Genomic DNA, 13,830 nt, shown 5'->3' with positions numbered 1-13,830 from the left:
AGACCTTGCAGGATAACAGTCAAGCCTTAATTTGATTACCTGAATTAAATTGGTGGTATTTAAACATAATGATTTTTAAAATAGCATCCTGCTTTAACCATGTAAGATGAGGGAAGCAGTGTGCTGTTTCTGTAGTGATATAGAATAAATTGCTTATTGGAAAAGACTGACAGAGATTTCACTCAGGCTTCTGCTTTTGAAGCTGTGCTGACAGCCTCTGAGTCCTCAGATGGTTGTGAAGGAAATTGGAAGTAGCATTCTAATTTTCTAATTCTTGTACTAGAAGTCAGGGTAAAGTTACAGGCAACTGAACTGATTTGTTGTCTGCTCCTCTTTCCTTGTCCATCCTCCCATCCATTCCCTCTCATGTGACAACTCAGTGAACTTTCCAGCAGAAAATTATCCCTTTTTTTGCAAGGCTATTTTTCTGCTGGATTAATGACCTCAGCTGCCTCACAGAGGCATTCAGCAAATGTCAAAATGCAAGGCAGGGCATGTGGCTGGAAGTAGGATGGAGGGGGAAAAAGCTGTCAGACTGCGTGAGGGTGAAGTTCACTGTTTGAACAGACCTAACACTTCCCCATACTTCAGTCACTCTGATTTTATCACAATGACAGGAGTGCCTAATCAGGCACTGGACACTCTCAAATGAACAGATTAAATCCTAGCGACACAGGTAAAATATATTTATGTTTTTCTAAAGATACATCCTTAGTTCTGCCTTGTCAAAAACAAATTTCTTTTAATTCCAGTGAAAATGGAAGTCTTCAGGAAAACCCTTCATTGGAGGTCACCTTCACTGGAGTTCTTGCCTGTTTGTCACATTCACTCCTTCTGAGTACCTTGTTATCCAAAAAGCTTCTTCCTCATGCAGATAGATGACACTTGTTACATTTTTTCTTCCAGAAGGAATTTTGGAAAAATAAGCAAATTTTCAGTTCTAAGAGCTGTACAATACTGTCATGAGGCAAAATCTGCATACTTGGATCCTTGCTCTTCATCCCACCTCTGTACAATAGGGATAGCAGCAGCATGACCATGATTTGTTTTGTTCCTTCATCCCTTCCTGGCTTCTAGCATTGTTTTTATTATTTTAATCTCTGCTGAGTGCATGCTGATCCAACATGCTCTTGCACAGTGGTAAACAAACCCAGAGCCTCCAATGCTGCTGAAGTTCTGAATGGTAAAAAAGGCAGATAATATCACCTTAGACAAATGTGAGGTGATGTATGTGAAAGAAATAAGTACTAGTTTAGTACTGCCAGCAAACTTCGTGCAAGAATCCTGTTTTCCAATTTATTTCTAGTGTATTGAATAGTGTGGGCCCATAGGCAAATGCTGCCACCATGAAAACTGTCCTTACTCTTTCTACCTTGTAATTTTTAACCTTTATTTATCCTGGGCAGTTCCTTATGTTCCTTTAAAGATTTTTCTGGTAAGGGACCTTGCTGGCTTACTTTCTGGAAACTGGGAAGATCTCCTGGATAGTTCATCTCCATGTAATTTTGACTATCTTGCAAGCCTACAATTTTTTTGTTCTTTTCTAAGTAGCATGTTGACTATTCCTGGTAAATATTGTATTACTGGCTACTTTGTGAGCTACAGAACAGGGCAGAGTGCATTGTAGTTTTAGTCTTTTTTTGTGGTCCATGTTGCTTTGTCATTTAAAGCTGAGAAAAACACACCTCTTTTTTATTTAAATACACTGAAAAAATACAGAGAGAAAATCATACTGTACTTGTTAATGCCTAACTTGTGCACTAGCCTTATAAAAAAATGTAAATGAGACATTTAACTGACTGCTTTTACAAAACCCCACAGAAACCACTGTTCTGTATTTATTGGTGATTATGAGGCAGTGCCATGGTGTTACCAGTAGCTATGGTTTGAGGCAAGTCTTAAGTTTTTAGGAAAGCTTCTAAAAAGCATATTGAAAGGTATCAGTGAATTAAATACTCCAGCTTAGATAATTATCCTGTGCAAACACTTCAACATTTTTTAGCTAGAGACTGTGCCCAAACGAAGGAAACATAATTTTATTAAAAATTGCACTAACAGTTTATTTTTGCTCTGTCTTGTTTGATGTAAAATTCTCAGTTTTCAACAACTAATTGAAAACGTTTGAAGAGGCTGCTCTTTCAAAACATTTCAACATTCCTCAGTTCTTATTGAAGAGTCTTCCAGATTGCCAGTTCAAACGTTTTAGTTCTTCAATTCTTTAATCCATAAAATTAGAGAAAATATCTAGACAAAGGATGATCAACTGAAGGACTCCATTTATTATTGCTGCTTCCTTTGTTAGCTTTGATAAACGTTCTCATCAACTTTTCTTAAAATTCCTCTCAGGCCACACAAGCAGCACATAACATACATCCAGAGCACCTGAGGAGAGAGGTGTCCTGCACTAGGAATTCTGTAATGAAGAGAATGCACGTGCTGTGTGTTAAACAAAACTGTGTTGTCATTATATCTGTTTTGCCTTTTAATATATAGGAGAGAGGATTGATCTACTTAACCGTCTTCAGCAAATGCTGTAGTATCAGTGTTTTACCCTCAGAGGGTATCAGAGCATTTCTGTGCAATTAAATTGTAACATATATTACTCTTATTTAAGATTCTAGATGCTATGAACAAGGACTGTGGGATTCCACTAAGTCAGTTACAAGTAGATGGAGGAATGACCAGTAACAAAATCCTCATGCAACTTCAATCAGACATTCTCTGTATTCCAGTAGGTAAGATGAATTTACAGCTCCTGCTTTTTCTTTTTAATGCTGAAAACATTAGTTTGTAATGGCTGTTGAGAGCAAATTGGGTAGCTTGCTTTGTTGTTGTATCTTGATAGATATGTCAGTCTTTAGTTCTGATGTCATCAAGGGGACTTCCATTACAAATCATTATGGTCTTCCCTGTGTTTTGCTTCAGTAAAGCCATCAATGGCTGAAACAACAGCTTTAGGAGCTGCTATGGCAGCAGGAGCTGCAGAAGGTGTTGAAGTTTGGAGTCTGAATCCTGAAGATTTGACAGCAGTGACATGGGAACGATTTGAACCACAGATAAACCCAGAGGGTAAAACCTTTTTGTGTTATCTGAGTTGCAAACTTATTCTTTTTACAGATGTTGATAGGACTGGTTTTAGGTACTCTAATTTTGGCTTTAAAAAGCCTATTTTAATTATTGCTTTTTATCTAGCTATCTTTCTCATCAGTTCTTAAGTGCTTGTAGAAGTGGAAAGTGTGCACTTGACATAATTAATCCCTGTGCAAGATAAATTTTTTTCATCTTTTCAATTATTTCTTTATTTTTGGTACATATTTTTGTCTTACCATTTTGATTATAATTAATTCTAAAATCCCTTACTTCAAGACAGCATTTGAAGTGTTTCTACATAAGTATCAATTGTTTAATTTTGTCCTGCTTGTAAATCTTCTTATTGGTGAGCATGAAGAAAATTTCTTTAAATAAATAACTTATAATAAATAAATAATAATAAAGAAAATTTCTTTAAATAAAATTATTTATTTCTTCTTACTATGCATAACTGTGGGGTTTGGGGTGGAGTGTTTTTGTATTCAGAAAAGGATTTTATATTACTTTCTCTGTGCAAACAAATGATACTGTGCAAAACTCATATTGCCAGATCTGGTTCTTAAATATTTGTGGTTGTATTCCTATGCATTGAGAGGCTTTTCTGTTTTCTGATTTCTTAATTTCAGAAAGTGAATATCGCTATGCCAGGTGGAAGAAAGCTGTGATGAAGTCTATGGGATGGGAGGCATCTGACAATTCAGATGGTAAACCAAAAATTAATGCAGGTCAAGTGTTATGAATTAGCCAGTTAACCTAGGGAGCTCATCTTGCTTTTGTTGACCTTTTCTGTTCATGCCATCTCTGGACTATTATAGTGATTTAAAGGTCATTACTTAAATCCACTGTGGAAACAAAGCAGGAAAATCTGGGTCTTCCTCCCGAATAGCTGCAGGTTTTGCAGGAAGGCACTGGTTTGCAAAAGAAAAAAATCTCACCTACAAGACGAGATACAGCACAATGCTTAGAGCACAGGGACTTTGTAAACCTTCTTATACCATAACCTCATGCTGCAAAGGAGAAAAGTTCCATCCTGTGGTTTTGCTTGCTGTATCTGCCTTCATTATTTGCTGTGTAGGAAGGAGGGATTCATATCCATATTAAAATCTATTTGACCCATAGAGGGTAAGAGCAAGGAGTTATCATAAAGTAAAGAATTACACAGACCTATTGTTTACATACAGAAAGTATGAAAACACTTCTGAGGGACTGAACAAGAATTTTCTTCTGTAGTAGAGGGCTTTCTCATCCATCATGTTTGAATTAATTAAACCTGCAGTCTTCCTGTGATCTATAATTTGAATGTTTATTTTAGTACTATTTTGGGATAAGTTTTTAGTCCTGAGTAATAATATAACACATAATTTATGGGCTTTATCAATTATATTTAATTTCCCTTTTATTGGAAAAACTATTAAAATGACAAGTATTAAGTAAAGAATCCTCAAAATTTAAACTCCCTTCACAATCCATAATCCACAGTTGGAGCCCTCAAGCTGCATGTGGCCACTTTCTCCTTGAAAGCTAAAATTTTCCTTTTGCCATCCTATATGTTGGTTTAAATATTTTACTTAACACTGTGGTTTACAAACAATTCTGCCAAGGCTATTGGGAAGGGAAACAGGTGAATTAGCATGAGCAATATGATTCCTTTCAGTATTGACCTTTATGATTTAGTACCCTTACATCTAACCTGATGCTTATCTTACTAGGATAAAAAGTTCTGCTTTGCAGTAAATAAATCTAGATGGTTTTTCTTCGGTTTATGTGAAGAGATGTGTTTATCAAAACTTAATTTAGTGATTTTTCTGGTCTAACACCTGGGGGGCAAGTGTTATTTTCCTTAGTTCTTTGAAACTTTAGGGCTAGGTTGGGATTGGAGAATACTAGAAATGGGCTGAACCTGGATTGTGCTGATAGTGAAATTTGGACTTGAACTCTTACAGAGAGAACCTATTTTTAATTATTATGGGGTTTATGCAAAATATTTTTTTAGTTCTTCTGCCAATGTCACTACATTTGTTACTTTTTGCTTTTCATATATATTTAACACATATGCTGCAATTTATATATATATATTTCTCTTTTGATTTGCTTGACTGGAAACACCATCCCTGGATGTCATCAGGTGACAGTAGTATCTTCTCTAGTCTGCCTTTCAGTGTTTTTGTTATGAGTAGCATGCTAATGTTAATCGGAGCAAAGTACCTCTCAGGTTAGTTATTATTTGAATTAGATCACTTTAAAAACTGTCTACACTATTTTAAGTTTTGGGGTTTTTTGTATTCCATCTGTCTGTTTCTAGCAAAAATGACTGATGCTTTTTGTTGTTCATGCACACAAACGTTTGAGGGTGTGAATCAGACATAGTGTGCCTAAGGGAGCCAAGGGAATGCCATCTCAAATCCATCCTCATGTGCCATTTAATTTGTACTTGTTGGATGCACATGAAACCTTGGACTTTGTCTGTCTGTACAGATTGCACAGTTTATAAAAGGGATACAGGTTGGAGCAGCCTAGCAGAGTTATGCATTGCCTGCTTTACAGTGTTCATGGCAGATAGAATAAGGTTCCATCCTTTATCCTGTGTTTCTTCTTGCACTGTTCTTAATTATTCTGAGGACCTTGTTTAAATTAAGTGAAAACTATTTCTTCTGTCCCTGAAAGGCTTCATGCACCCATTTGATTTTTCTGGACCCCTTGAAACTATTGTATTGATAGAAATCTTCATCTACTGAATCTATAAAATGTTCTTCTTGTATTTTGCTCTTGATGGATAAGTTAATTAGTTTAGTCTAAAAAGAAGAGACCCTTAAAGGCTTAACTGCAAAACCAGGAAGGGACTGTGTGCATATGCAATGAAGATGCATCTTCAACCTGTTAATGTGCAAGTTATTCTAAAAGAAATCTCTTAATGTAGATGACAGTTACTTATGCCAGAAGTAAGACATTTCATAAAGATGTTCTTACAGTAAGAAAAGGAAGTTTGTTTGATGATGTCATTTATTCCTTATCTCAGAATTTCATCGCAGAGATACTGTTTTACAGTATAGGCATTGCTGCTGCTCAGAAAACTTGGGGATTGTTTAGTTTTCTTTTTTTATTTTGGTTTTGGAGGGATAAGCAAGGAGGTGTTAATTAAACAGACAGTTGAGGACTCTAGCATGTTCCTGTGGTGATGTGTTTGTATTTTGTTTCTACTCATTCAGCCTGAATTAACTATTCAATTTTCCTTGCATGGAAGAGATGGTTGCAGCTTGTAGGAGAACTAAAATCAAGCTAAACAAGTTCTAGGCAAAAATCAAAATGAACAAATGGATTTTCAGTTATTTACTAACTCTGGAATGTATCTGTGAGTGAGAAATATCTATATTATGAAGAATAAAATAAAGCCAGCTGTGAATAAGTGGGTAAATTTTTAACAAGCTGAACAAAGTAATATGAATATAAATGAATATAAATTCCAGGTCAGGTGCTTCACCACATAGATGGTACTTAAAATAATATGGAAAATCAATGATAAATGAACAAATAAGCAACTTAGACACTGCTCTGGTAAATATCATTTTGCTTTTAAAAGGCTTTTTGACCAGGTGTTCCTTTTAATTCAGTGCAGAAATTCCACTTAATTAGTTTGTTACATTTTATATTTTAGTGAAACACTGTAACTCCAATGCAGTCGTCAGAGTAGTAGGTTTGAGGATTGAATTTAGGGAGGATTGAATTCATCCTTCATGTGCTGAAACAGCAGGAAGTCTCACATGGCAGCAGTGCTGATGTTGAACATGTCTCTCTAGGGCAGGGCCATGATTTTACAGCTACTGAAATGTGAAGGAAAAATCTGCTGTGCCAGAATAGAGAGCACTAGCATAGCAAAACCCCATTTACAGAACTGCTAAGCTGCCTTTTCATGTGGCACCTGATGACTGAACAATACTCTGTTAATGATATAATATCATAATATCATCAAAATCATAATCTTGTACCTTATTTTATAATCTTAATTCTTTTCTGCTGGAGAGAAATGGATGGTATTTTTCACTATTGAAGCAAGGTGCATATAACAATTGGAGTCCCTATGCTAAGATTTTTTTTAAGTTTTTCACACTTGTTTTGGAAGTGGACATCAGAGAGATTTCAATGTATTCCATAGCTGTAGATTTTTGGTTTTGTGATTTTTGGGGGTTTTGGTTTTTTTTAGTTGTGTTTTTGCAGGGGTTGGGTAGGAGTTAACTGAAAATGATCCTATATTTTATTAGATTCAAATTTAAATAAATGCTTTTCTGGCATTTATTGCTTAAATTGGCATCTCTCAAGTGAGGTATAGTTGGGATTGGCTATATATGGGGTCTTAAGAGGCATCTGGGGTATAAAGTTGACTTTATTCTCACAAAATGAGACATCAGTGCTGATCAGCAAAACTATATTGTCCCTGCTTAAATACCCTGTGGTTTTTTGGTTTTTTTTTTTTTTTTGTAAGATTCTGGTTTTCCTTTTTAGTTTCTTTTGTTGTGATTGTTACTGCCAAATTGCATACTAATTTATATATAGGGATCACTGTGCAATTCTGCAAGATAGTTGCAATAATATTTTCCAAATTTCTGAAAGTTGAACTCATATTTAGAAGAAAATAAGCTTAAATTACCTTCTTTCATTCCTTCTACTTGTTAAAAATTTACCCATCTTAGTAGTGTGGTCTCTGCTCCCCCTACTGTACACATCCCACACACTTAAGAGCTGGCTTATCTGGTGTCACAAGACAAATCTAATTTATAATTGCAGTAGTTGAAAACAAAAGTTGGTTTTACTGAATTCCTCTTATAGCTCAGTTGTGTTATAGAGTGTTACTAATGTTTTAAAATAAGTTCTGTATTCCTAATACACACATTTTTTTATTTAAGGTAAATGAGGCTACTTCGTGGACTCACTGGAGGCAGCTGATTTTTTGTTTCGGTTTGTTTTGTTGTCTGAAGAGATTCCACCACCAACGTGATTATGCTGCTTTTGTGGTTCAATATATTCACGAATCCATCTGTCACCAGTCTCTGCATAACTTCCCACTTGTGCACTGAAAATTCAGTCTTCACCCCTTCATTACTCTGTTCCCTTACCCAAATCAGCTCCAACTGCACTGGAAGCCTTTGTGTGGATGATCTCACATCATCCTCTAAAATCTCACAAGGCCTAGCTTTGTCTGAGAAAGTGGTATGACAAAACCCTGCAGTCTCTGAGGTAATGATAGCAGATGTTTAGCTGTCCTTTTCAGGAGTTTGGTACTTCATGCAACATACTTCAGAAAGTTAATGATGCACTATGGAACTTTGTAAACATCCTACAATTCTTCCAGCTGCTGTGAATTACTTTTCATATGCCAATGTTTGCCAAAGATGTTTTATTGTAGTTGCCACTGGTGTGAAACATCTTCCATGGTACAAACCTTTTGAACACTAGCCCAAGATGGATCACCATAGCACACATTGCCTCTGGTTTGGCCATGAGAAGTTTGCTGCTATGGTCCACAGAGTATTGCTGAAACACTCAGTTGCAAGGTTAAAAAGTTGGGTTTGGTTGTGGCACATGAAGTCACTTGGCCCATCGTAAGTATTTATGACACTAAATTCTGTAGCTGTACCTTTAAAGAGATAAGAGAAAATAGTGTTTTGGTTAAGGCCATGTTTCATCCTGTGGTTTTGGGCTAGCTTGGAAAGACAAGTTCGGTACAGCATGCTATTGACAGGACAGCTGCTTGATAACTCAGCAACTGATAACTTTTCAAACTACTCTGGACAGTGCACTTTCCTTGACCAATACTGCATATATCCTGTCATCCTGCTTAAGTGACTTTGTTAAACTTTAGAAAGTTGAGGCTAACTTAGTTTTCATTAAAGAGGGTCCACTCCAAACTAAATATCAGTGCTTTAGTTCTTGATTTCATTTAGTATATCTCAGGGACCAAAATCTCCCTTTCAGTTTCCTTGTCCATAGTTTTAACTGCAAGTTGTTGCAAAATATGCTGGGACAATCCAAAACCCTGACTCAGTAGACTAAGTACTGGCACCTGAAATGGGCTACTGGAATTTACAGACAATGGTGACAGCTGAATCCCATCCACTTTGAAATCCTTTGTTTTCCACATGAAAGGAGTGAGGTAATAATCTTATCTTCAGCTTTCCTGTTTGTACCAACAGCATCCTAAATGCCAGCCTTATTGGTTAGGTCAAGGACAAGGTGTTCTTGTGTAGTGATGTTAGACCAGTATGGAATGGCAGCGAGGTTAAATGTGGGAACAACACAGAGAATTTCAAAGATGTGTTTAAATGCACTAGGAGTTAAAGGGAGAGGTTTGTTGTGTGCATTTGTTCTTAAAGGTTTTTGTCTTTAACAAAGTTTTTCTTTGATTAGAGGCTTAGTTTTTAAAAGGATGTTATATGTCTGAAGCAATGAATTGCACAGAAGTTCAGGTCTGTACAATATATTTAATATCAAATGCATATTCATTGCCTTTTTATTGTCAAGTGCAATGACTTTTGAAAATGTGACTTTTAACTTAGAAGATAGAGATGGAACACTTTTTTTGTCCTGTGGTTGCATGTATAACTTCAGCAGAGAGAAGGGATTTTGTATACAAGTGAAAATATAACAGCATCCTTCAAATCCTCTCTCTCCTGTAAATACTCACATGTGAAGCGTGACAGCCAAAATTTCTGGTGTTTCCAGTTTGTATTGGAGAGGTGAAGAGTAAAAAAAGAATGTGATCTCATAGAAAAAATCTCATATTCCTTACCTTTACTCTGAGCTGTTTCTGATCCCACTGTGCCCTGAGGAAGAGGAATGGAGCAGCTGTGGAGCACAGGAAGCAGGGGCAGCACACACCTCAACCTCTGGACTTCGGAATATGACCTCTGAGTCTTGCCAAAACCACTCAAGTGCTGGACCTGGGAACGAATAATGCTGAAGTGTGGCCTTTGCCTGTGATAAATGTGGCAGGGCAAAGCTTGTACCTAACAAGTAGGAGAGGGAATTTTTGCTGCTTTTCTGACTTATCTTTTACTGGGAAACACAATTCCTATTAATTTTTCACTGAGTAAAAATCATCATTTTATTTTCAATTGTTGTTGCAAATGTTTTTTAAGAGTTTCACCACTGTTAACTTTCTACCAACATAGTTGAAATTTATTGTAAACTGCTTGTTGGCGGGGAGGGGACAAACTGTTAAAGTTAGCTTTTTCTGAAGCTGTGATTTATTTTTTTTTTATGAATTACCAGTTTATAAATTCTTAATTGAGAAATGCATTAACTTGGTATTAAAGTACCATAAATTAATTGATGGAAGGTGTCAGTTTATTCTTGCACATCATCTTTCAGACACGTTGTCACTAATATTAAAATATTTATATTAGTGACAATAATTATAAAAATAATATAAAACAAGAGGCACGAGTATACGCTGATTTTATGTAAAGCAGCCACTCTGAGACATGCTTTAAGTTGCTCAAAAATACAGGTGAAATACATGCAATTGTGCATTCTGCTCCAGTGATGCAAGGACTCAAGGACTGGATTAGAAATCACATTTCCTCAAGTCCCTCCTTGTTCAGGAAAAGCAGGAAAACACAAGTAAAACAACAGAAAGGAACATGGTTGTAGTACAGGTTTGATGCAGAGGTGGGGTGGGGCCAATGCACCAAACAGGTTTTGGTCTTATGCCATGGTCTGGCAATTGCTACAGATTCAAAAGCCTTTGTGAGCTGTGGGGAGAAATGTTCATGAAATAACAAACATTGCTGGGTGGTAGCTGGCAGCAGAAGATGCTTCTGTTATTTTACAGAAGGAGCATGGGGGATATCTGATGGGGTTTTAAAGTGTTCTTTAAGTGCATTTAAAGAGTGCACCTGCTGGGTTCTTACTCTTCTTACTCTGTCTCTTTGTGGCTTCCAGCTGCCTTCTACACATCCAGTGCTCCATGATTATCCAAGGCTATGGCCTTCATCCGTTGCCTTTACAAATCCTTAGTCTTTACAAATCTTTAGTCTCCTCTATGGAAATCAGTTGTGTGTGTCAGAAACAAAACACACACCAACACACACCCTGGAAACAAAAATTTAAGTTTCACATCAGCACACAAACGCTTATCACTCAATATCAGGCTTCTCCCTCTGCCCATGAGACTCCAGTGTCTTCCTTTCACACAGCAGAATTGCAGCCTTGCCCTTAGCTGCCCTGCACAGGAGTGTACTCATATTTCATGACTCATCAAGCTGGACTACTGTGAGATTGCAATTTTATTAATTTAATTAGTTTCAGAAGCTTATAATTTTTTTTTTTCAACAAAAGCTAATACAATGTCTGTTACTGGGACTCTGTGCAGTATAAGCAAGCTTCTTAATATCCATGTCAGCATCCAAGCTCTAATCTTTCCATCTAAAGAGCCCTAGATCTCTTATCAGCTCTTGGAATGCTGTGCCTTTACCAGCTGTAGCTGGGCCCACTATGATTGCTGCATGTACATGTATGGTTTTTTAATTGCTATATATATATTTTATATAAATTACTGGAATTTATGGAAGCAGTACTCATCAATCATGGAGATAAAGATGGGCAAATGAGTGGCAGCCCTTTAAAGCTGGGAAGTGGCACAGAAGCACTGCTGGAATTATTTGTCCTGGGGGATCTCTGCAGGGTGGAGAAGAGGGCTGGCAGGGGCCTTAGGGAGCTCTGCAAGGGGAAGTGCCAGGTCCTACCCCAGGAGGGGCAAACCCTGGGAAGCAGCTCTGCAGGACAGGTCCTGGGGGCTCCTGGTGGACACCAAGTTGAACCCTTGTTTCCTGCAACCAGACAAAGAAGGCAAAGAGCACCTCGGGCTGGGTCAGGCAGGGCACCAGCAGCAGGCTGGGGAGGGATCCTTCACTCAGCCCTGCTCAGACACAGCTGCTGCCCACAGAACCCGTGGGTGCCCCACCCCAGAAATGTTCAGTGCCGTGTTGGATGGGGCTTTGAGCAACCTGGTCAAGTGGAAAATAGTCCCTGGCCATGGCAGAGCAGCCAGAACTATGTCATCTTTAGGATCCCTTCCAGCCCAAAGCATTCCATGATTCTGTGGTACCTGGAATGCTGCATCCTGCTCTGGGACTGCCAGGATGAGAGAGACACAGACATAACAGAGGGAGACCTGTGCCAGGCCACAGAGATGGATGAGGTGTTAGAGCATTTGTCATGGGTGAGAAGTTGAGATGCCTGGACATATTCTACTTGGAGAGAACTCAGATATAAATTACTGGCACAGGGACTGAAAGCCAGACCCTCCCCAGTGATGCCCAGTGATAGAACAAGAGATAAAGGACACAAGTGAGCACAGGAAATCTCATTCAAACAAAAGAAAACAATACTTTATTCTGAGGATGGTCACACAAGGGAGCAGGTTGCTCAGAAAGGTAGGATCTCATCCAAGATATGCAAAACCTGATGGGACACAGCCCTGATCTCTCTGACCCTGCTCTGAGCAGAGGGTTGGCCCAGACAGAGGTGCCTTCCTGCCTTGGTCCCTCTGTGGGGCTGGTGAGATCAGCCACAGCTGAACCCCAGCACAGGATGGAGCCTTGAGCCAGTTCAGAACAAAGGCTAGGGGAAAGTCCATGCTGGTTTATTTGGACAAAACCAGTTCAGTTTGTACGAACCAGCTGTCACCCACTGTTGTATTTCAACATTCTTCAGCCGGCAGTGTCACTGTGTTACCCTGTGTATGTATTTGCTTTGGAAGAGTCAGCCCGACTGTGTGGGCTGCTTATCTTGCTTGGTTTACTCCTGAGAGACATTCTCTTCAGCAGTTGCAGTGGGAGTTTAATTAAAATTACTCTTTTTCAGATTTCTGCTTGCTTTAATCTAACACCCTATTTTTCATAGGGAATTACACCACTAGGTGGTTCAAAGGAGCCTAGAAGGCAAGCGTGGGATAATGTGTTTCCAAAGACATCACAGTTAAACTGCTGTCAGCAAAACCTAAAAGGATGGGTTCTTTAATTTTTTGTAACAGGAAGACATCAGTATAGGAGTAATAATTTTTTTTCTGTAGTGTTTTTTTCCTTCAGATCTATGGGCTGCTGCTCCAGGAGTTCCTTCTCTGACTATCCTTCAAAGTACATCCACTTCAGCTGGAGGGATCTCCTGCACAGTTCCTTTTCAGTTCTTCAGGAGCATGCTGAGAACTGAGGCTCCAGCAGCTCCAGCTTCCTGATCTCCTGACACACTCCCTAGGTCTTGTGCAACTAGAAAACAGACAGGATGGCTCTGGCCATCAGTTGTCACTATCTAGAACAAGCATTTTCCCTCCCACCACTACAGCCAGTTGCAGTTGTATTCTGTTTGTTTTGGCAAGAGGATGAGTTAATGTGCTCAACAGCCCCCACAGTTCCTTTGATACTCATAAACACCTTCAGAAGTGGGGGCTATGTCGCTTCAGCTATTTATTTTTGCTAAGCTTTCAGTGCTATCCCTCCTTCTTGCATAGGTTGTCTTGCAGGTGGAGCCACTGCTAAAAATGTTGCCACAGAGCTTATTGTTTGATACAGATTCATGAACTCATTGGCTTTTATGAGCACAGAAATCCCTTTGTTATTACTTCTCTCTCTGGAACACCAGGAGTCAGTTGAGAGGGTACATAACACAAATATTAATATCCTTCCCTGCATGATGTTTCAGTATTAAAATACTTTCTTCCACAAACACTAAAGTCGGGTGCTGCTTCAA

The 13,830-nt window shown here is 38.3% G+C and overlaps 1 protein-coding gene across 5 annotated transcripts in view; it reads left to right on the top strand.

The window, feature by feature from the left end:
* The window catches only part of GK (glycerol kinase), a 33,936-nt gene extending 23,545 nt beyond the window's left edge, over positions 1-10,391 (top strand). For 2 of the 5 annotated variants that reach the window (XM_064706974.1, XM_064706970.1), the window contains 5 exons: positions 2,615-2,735; positions 2,926-3,069; positions 3,717-3,794; positions 5,216-5,302; positions 7,989-10,391. In XM_064706974.1, the coding sequence (XP_064563044.1) occupies positions 2,615-2,735; positions 2,926-3,069; positions 3,717-3,794; positions 5,216-5,302; positions 7,989-7,996 (438 nt within the window). In that variant the 3' untranslated portion in view covers positions 7,997-10,391. Of the gene's footprint in view, positions 1-2,614; positions 2,736-2,925; positions 3,070-3,716; positions 3,795-5,215; positions 5,308-7,988 lie in introns of those variants that run through there. The other 3 variants (XM_064706986.1, XM_064706978.1, XM_064706988.1) reach the window with 2 other exon arrangements.
* The last annotated feature ends 3,439 nt before the right edge of the window (positions 10,392-13,830 follow it).

This window comes from Zonotrichia leucophrys, chromosome 1 (genome assembly GCF_028769735.1).
Source record: "Zonotrichia leucophrys gambelii isolate GWCS_2022_RI chromosome 1, RI_Zleu_2.0, whole genome shotgun sequence".
NCBI lineage: Eukaryota > Metazoa > Chordata > Aves > Passeriformes > Passerellidae > Zonotrichia > Zonotrichia leucophrys.
The sequence above is the reverse complement of the archived record's forward strand: the minus strand, read 5'-3'. Positions and strand labels throughout refer to the sequence as shown.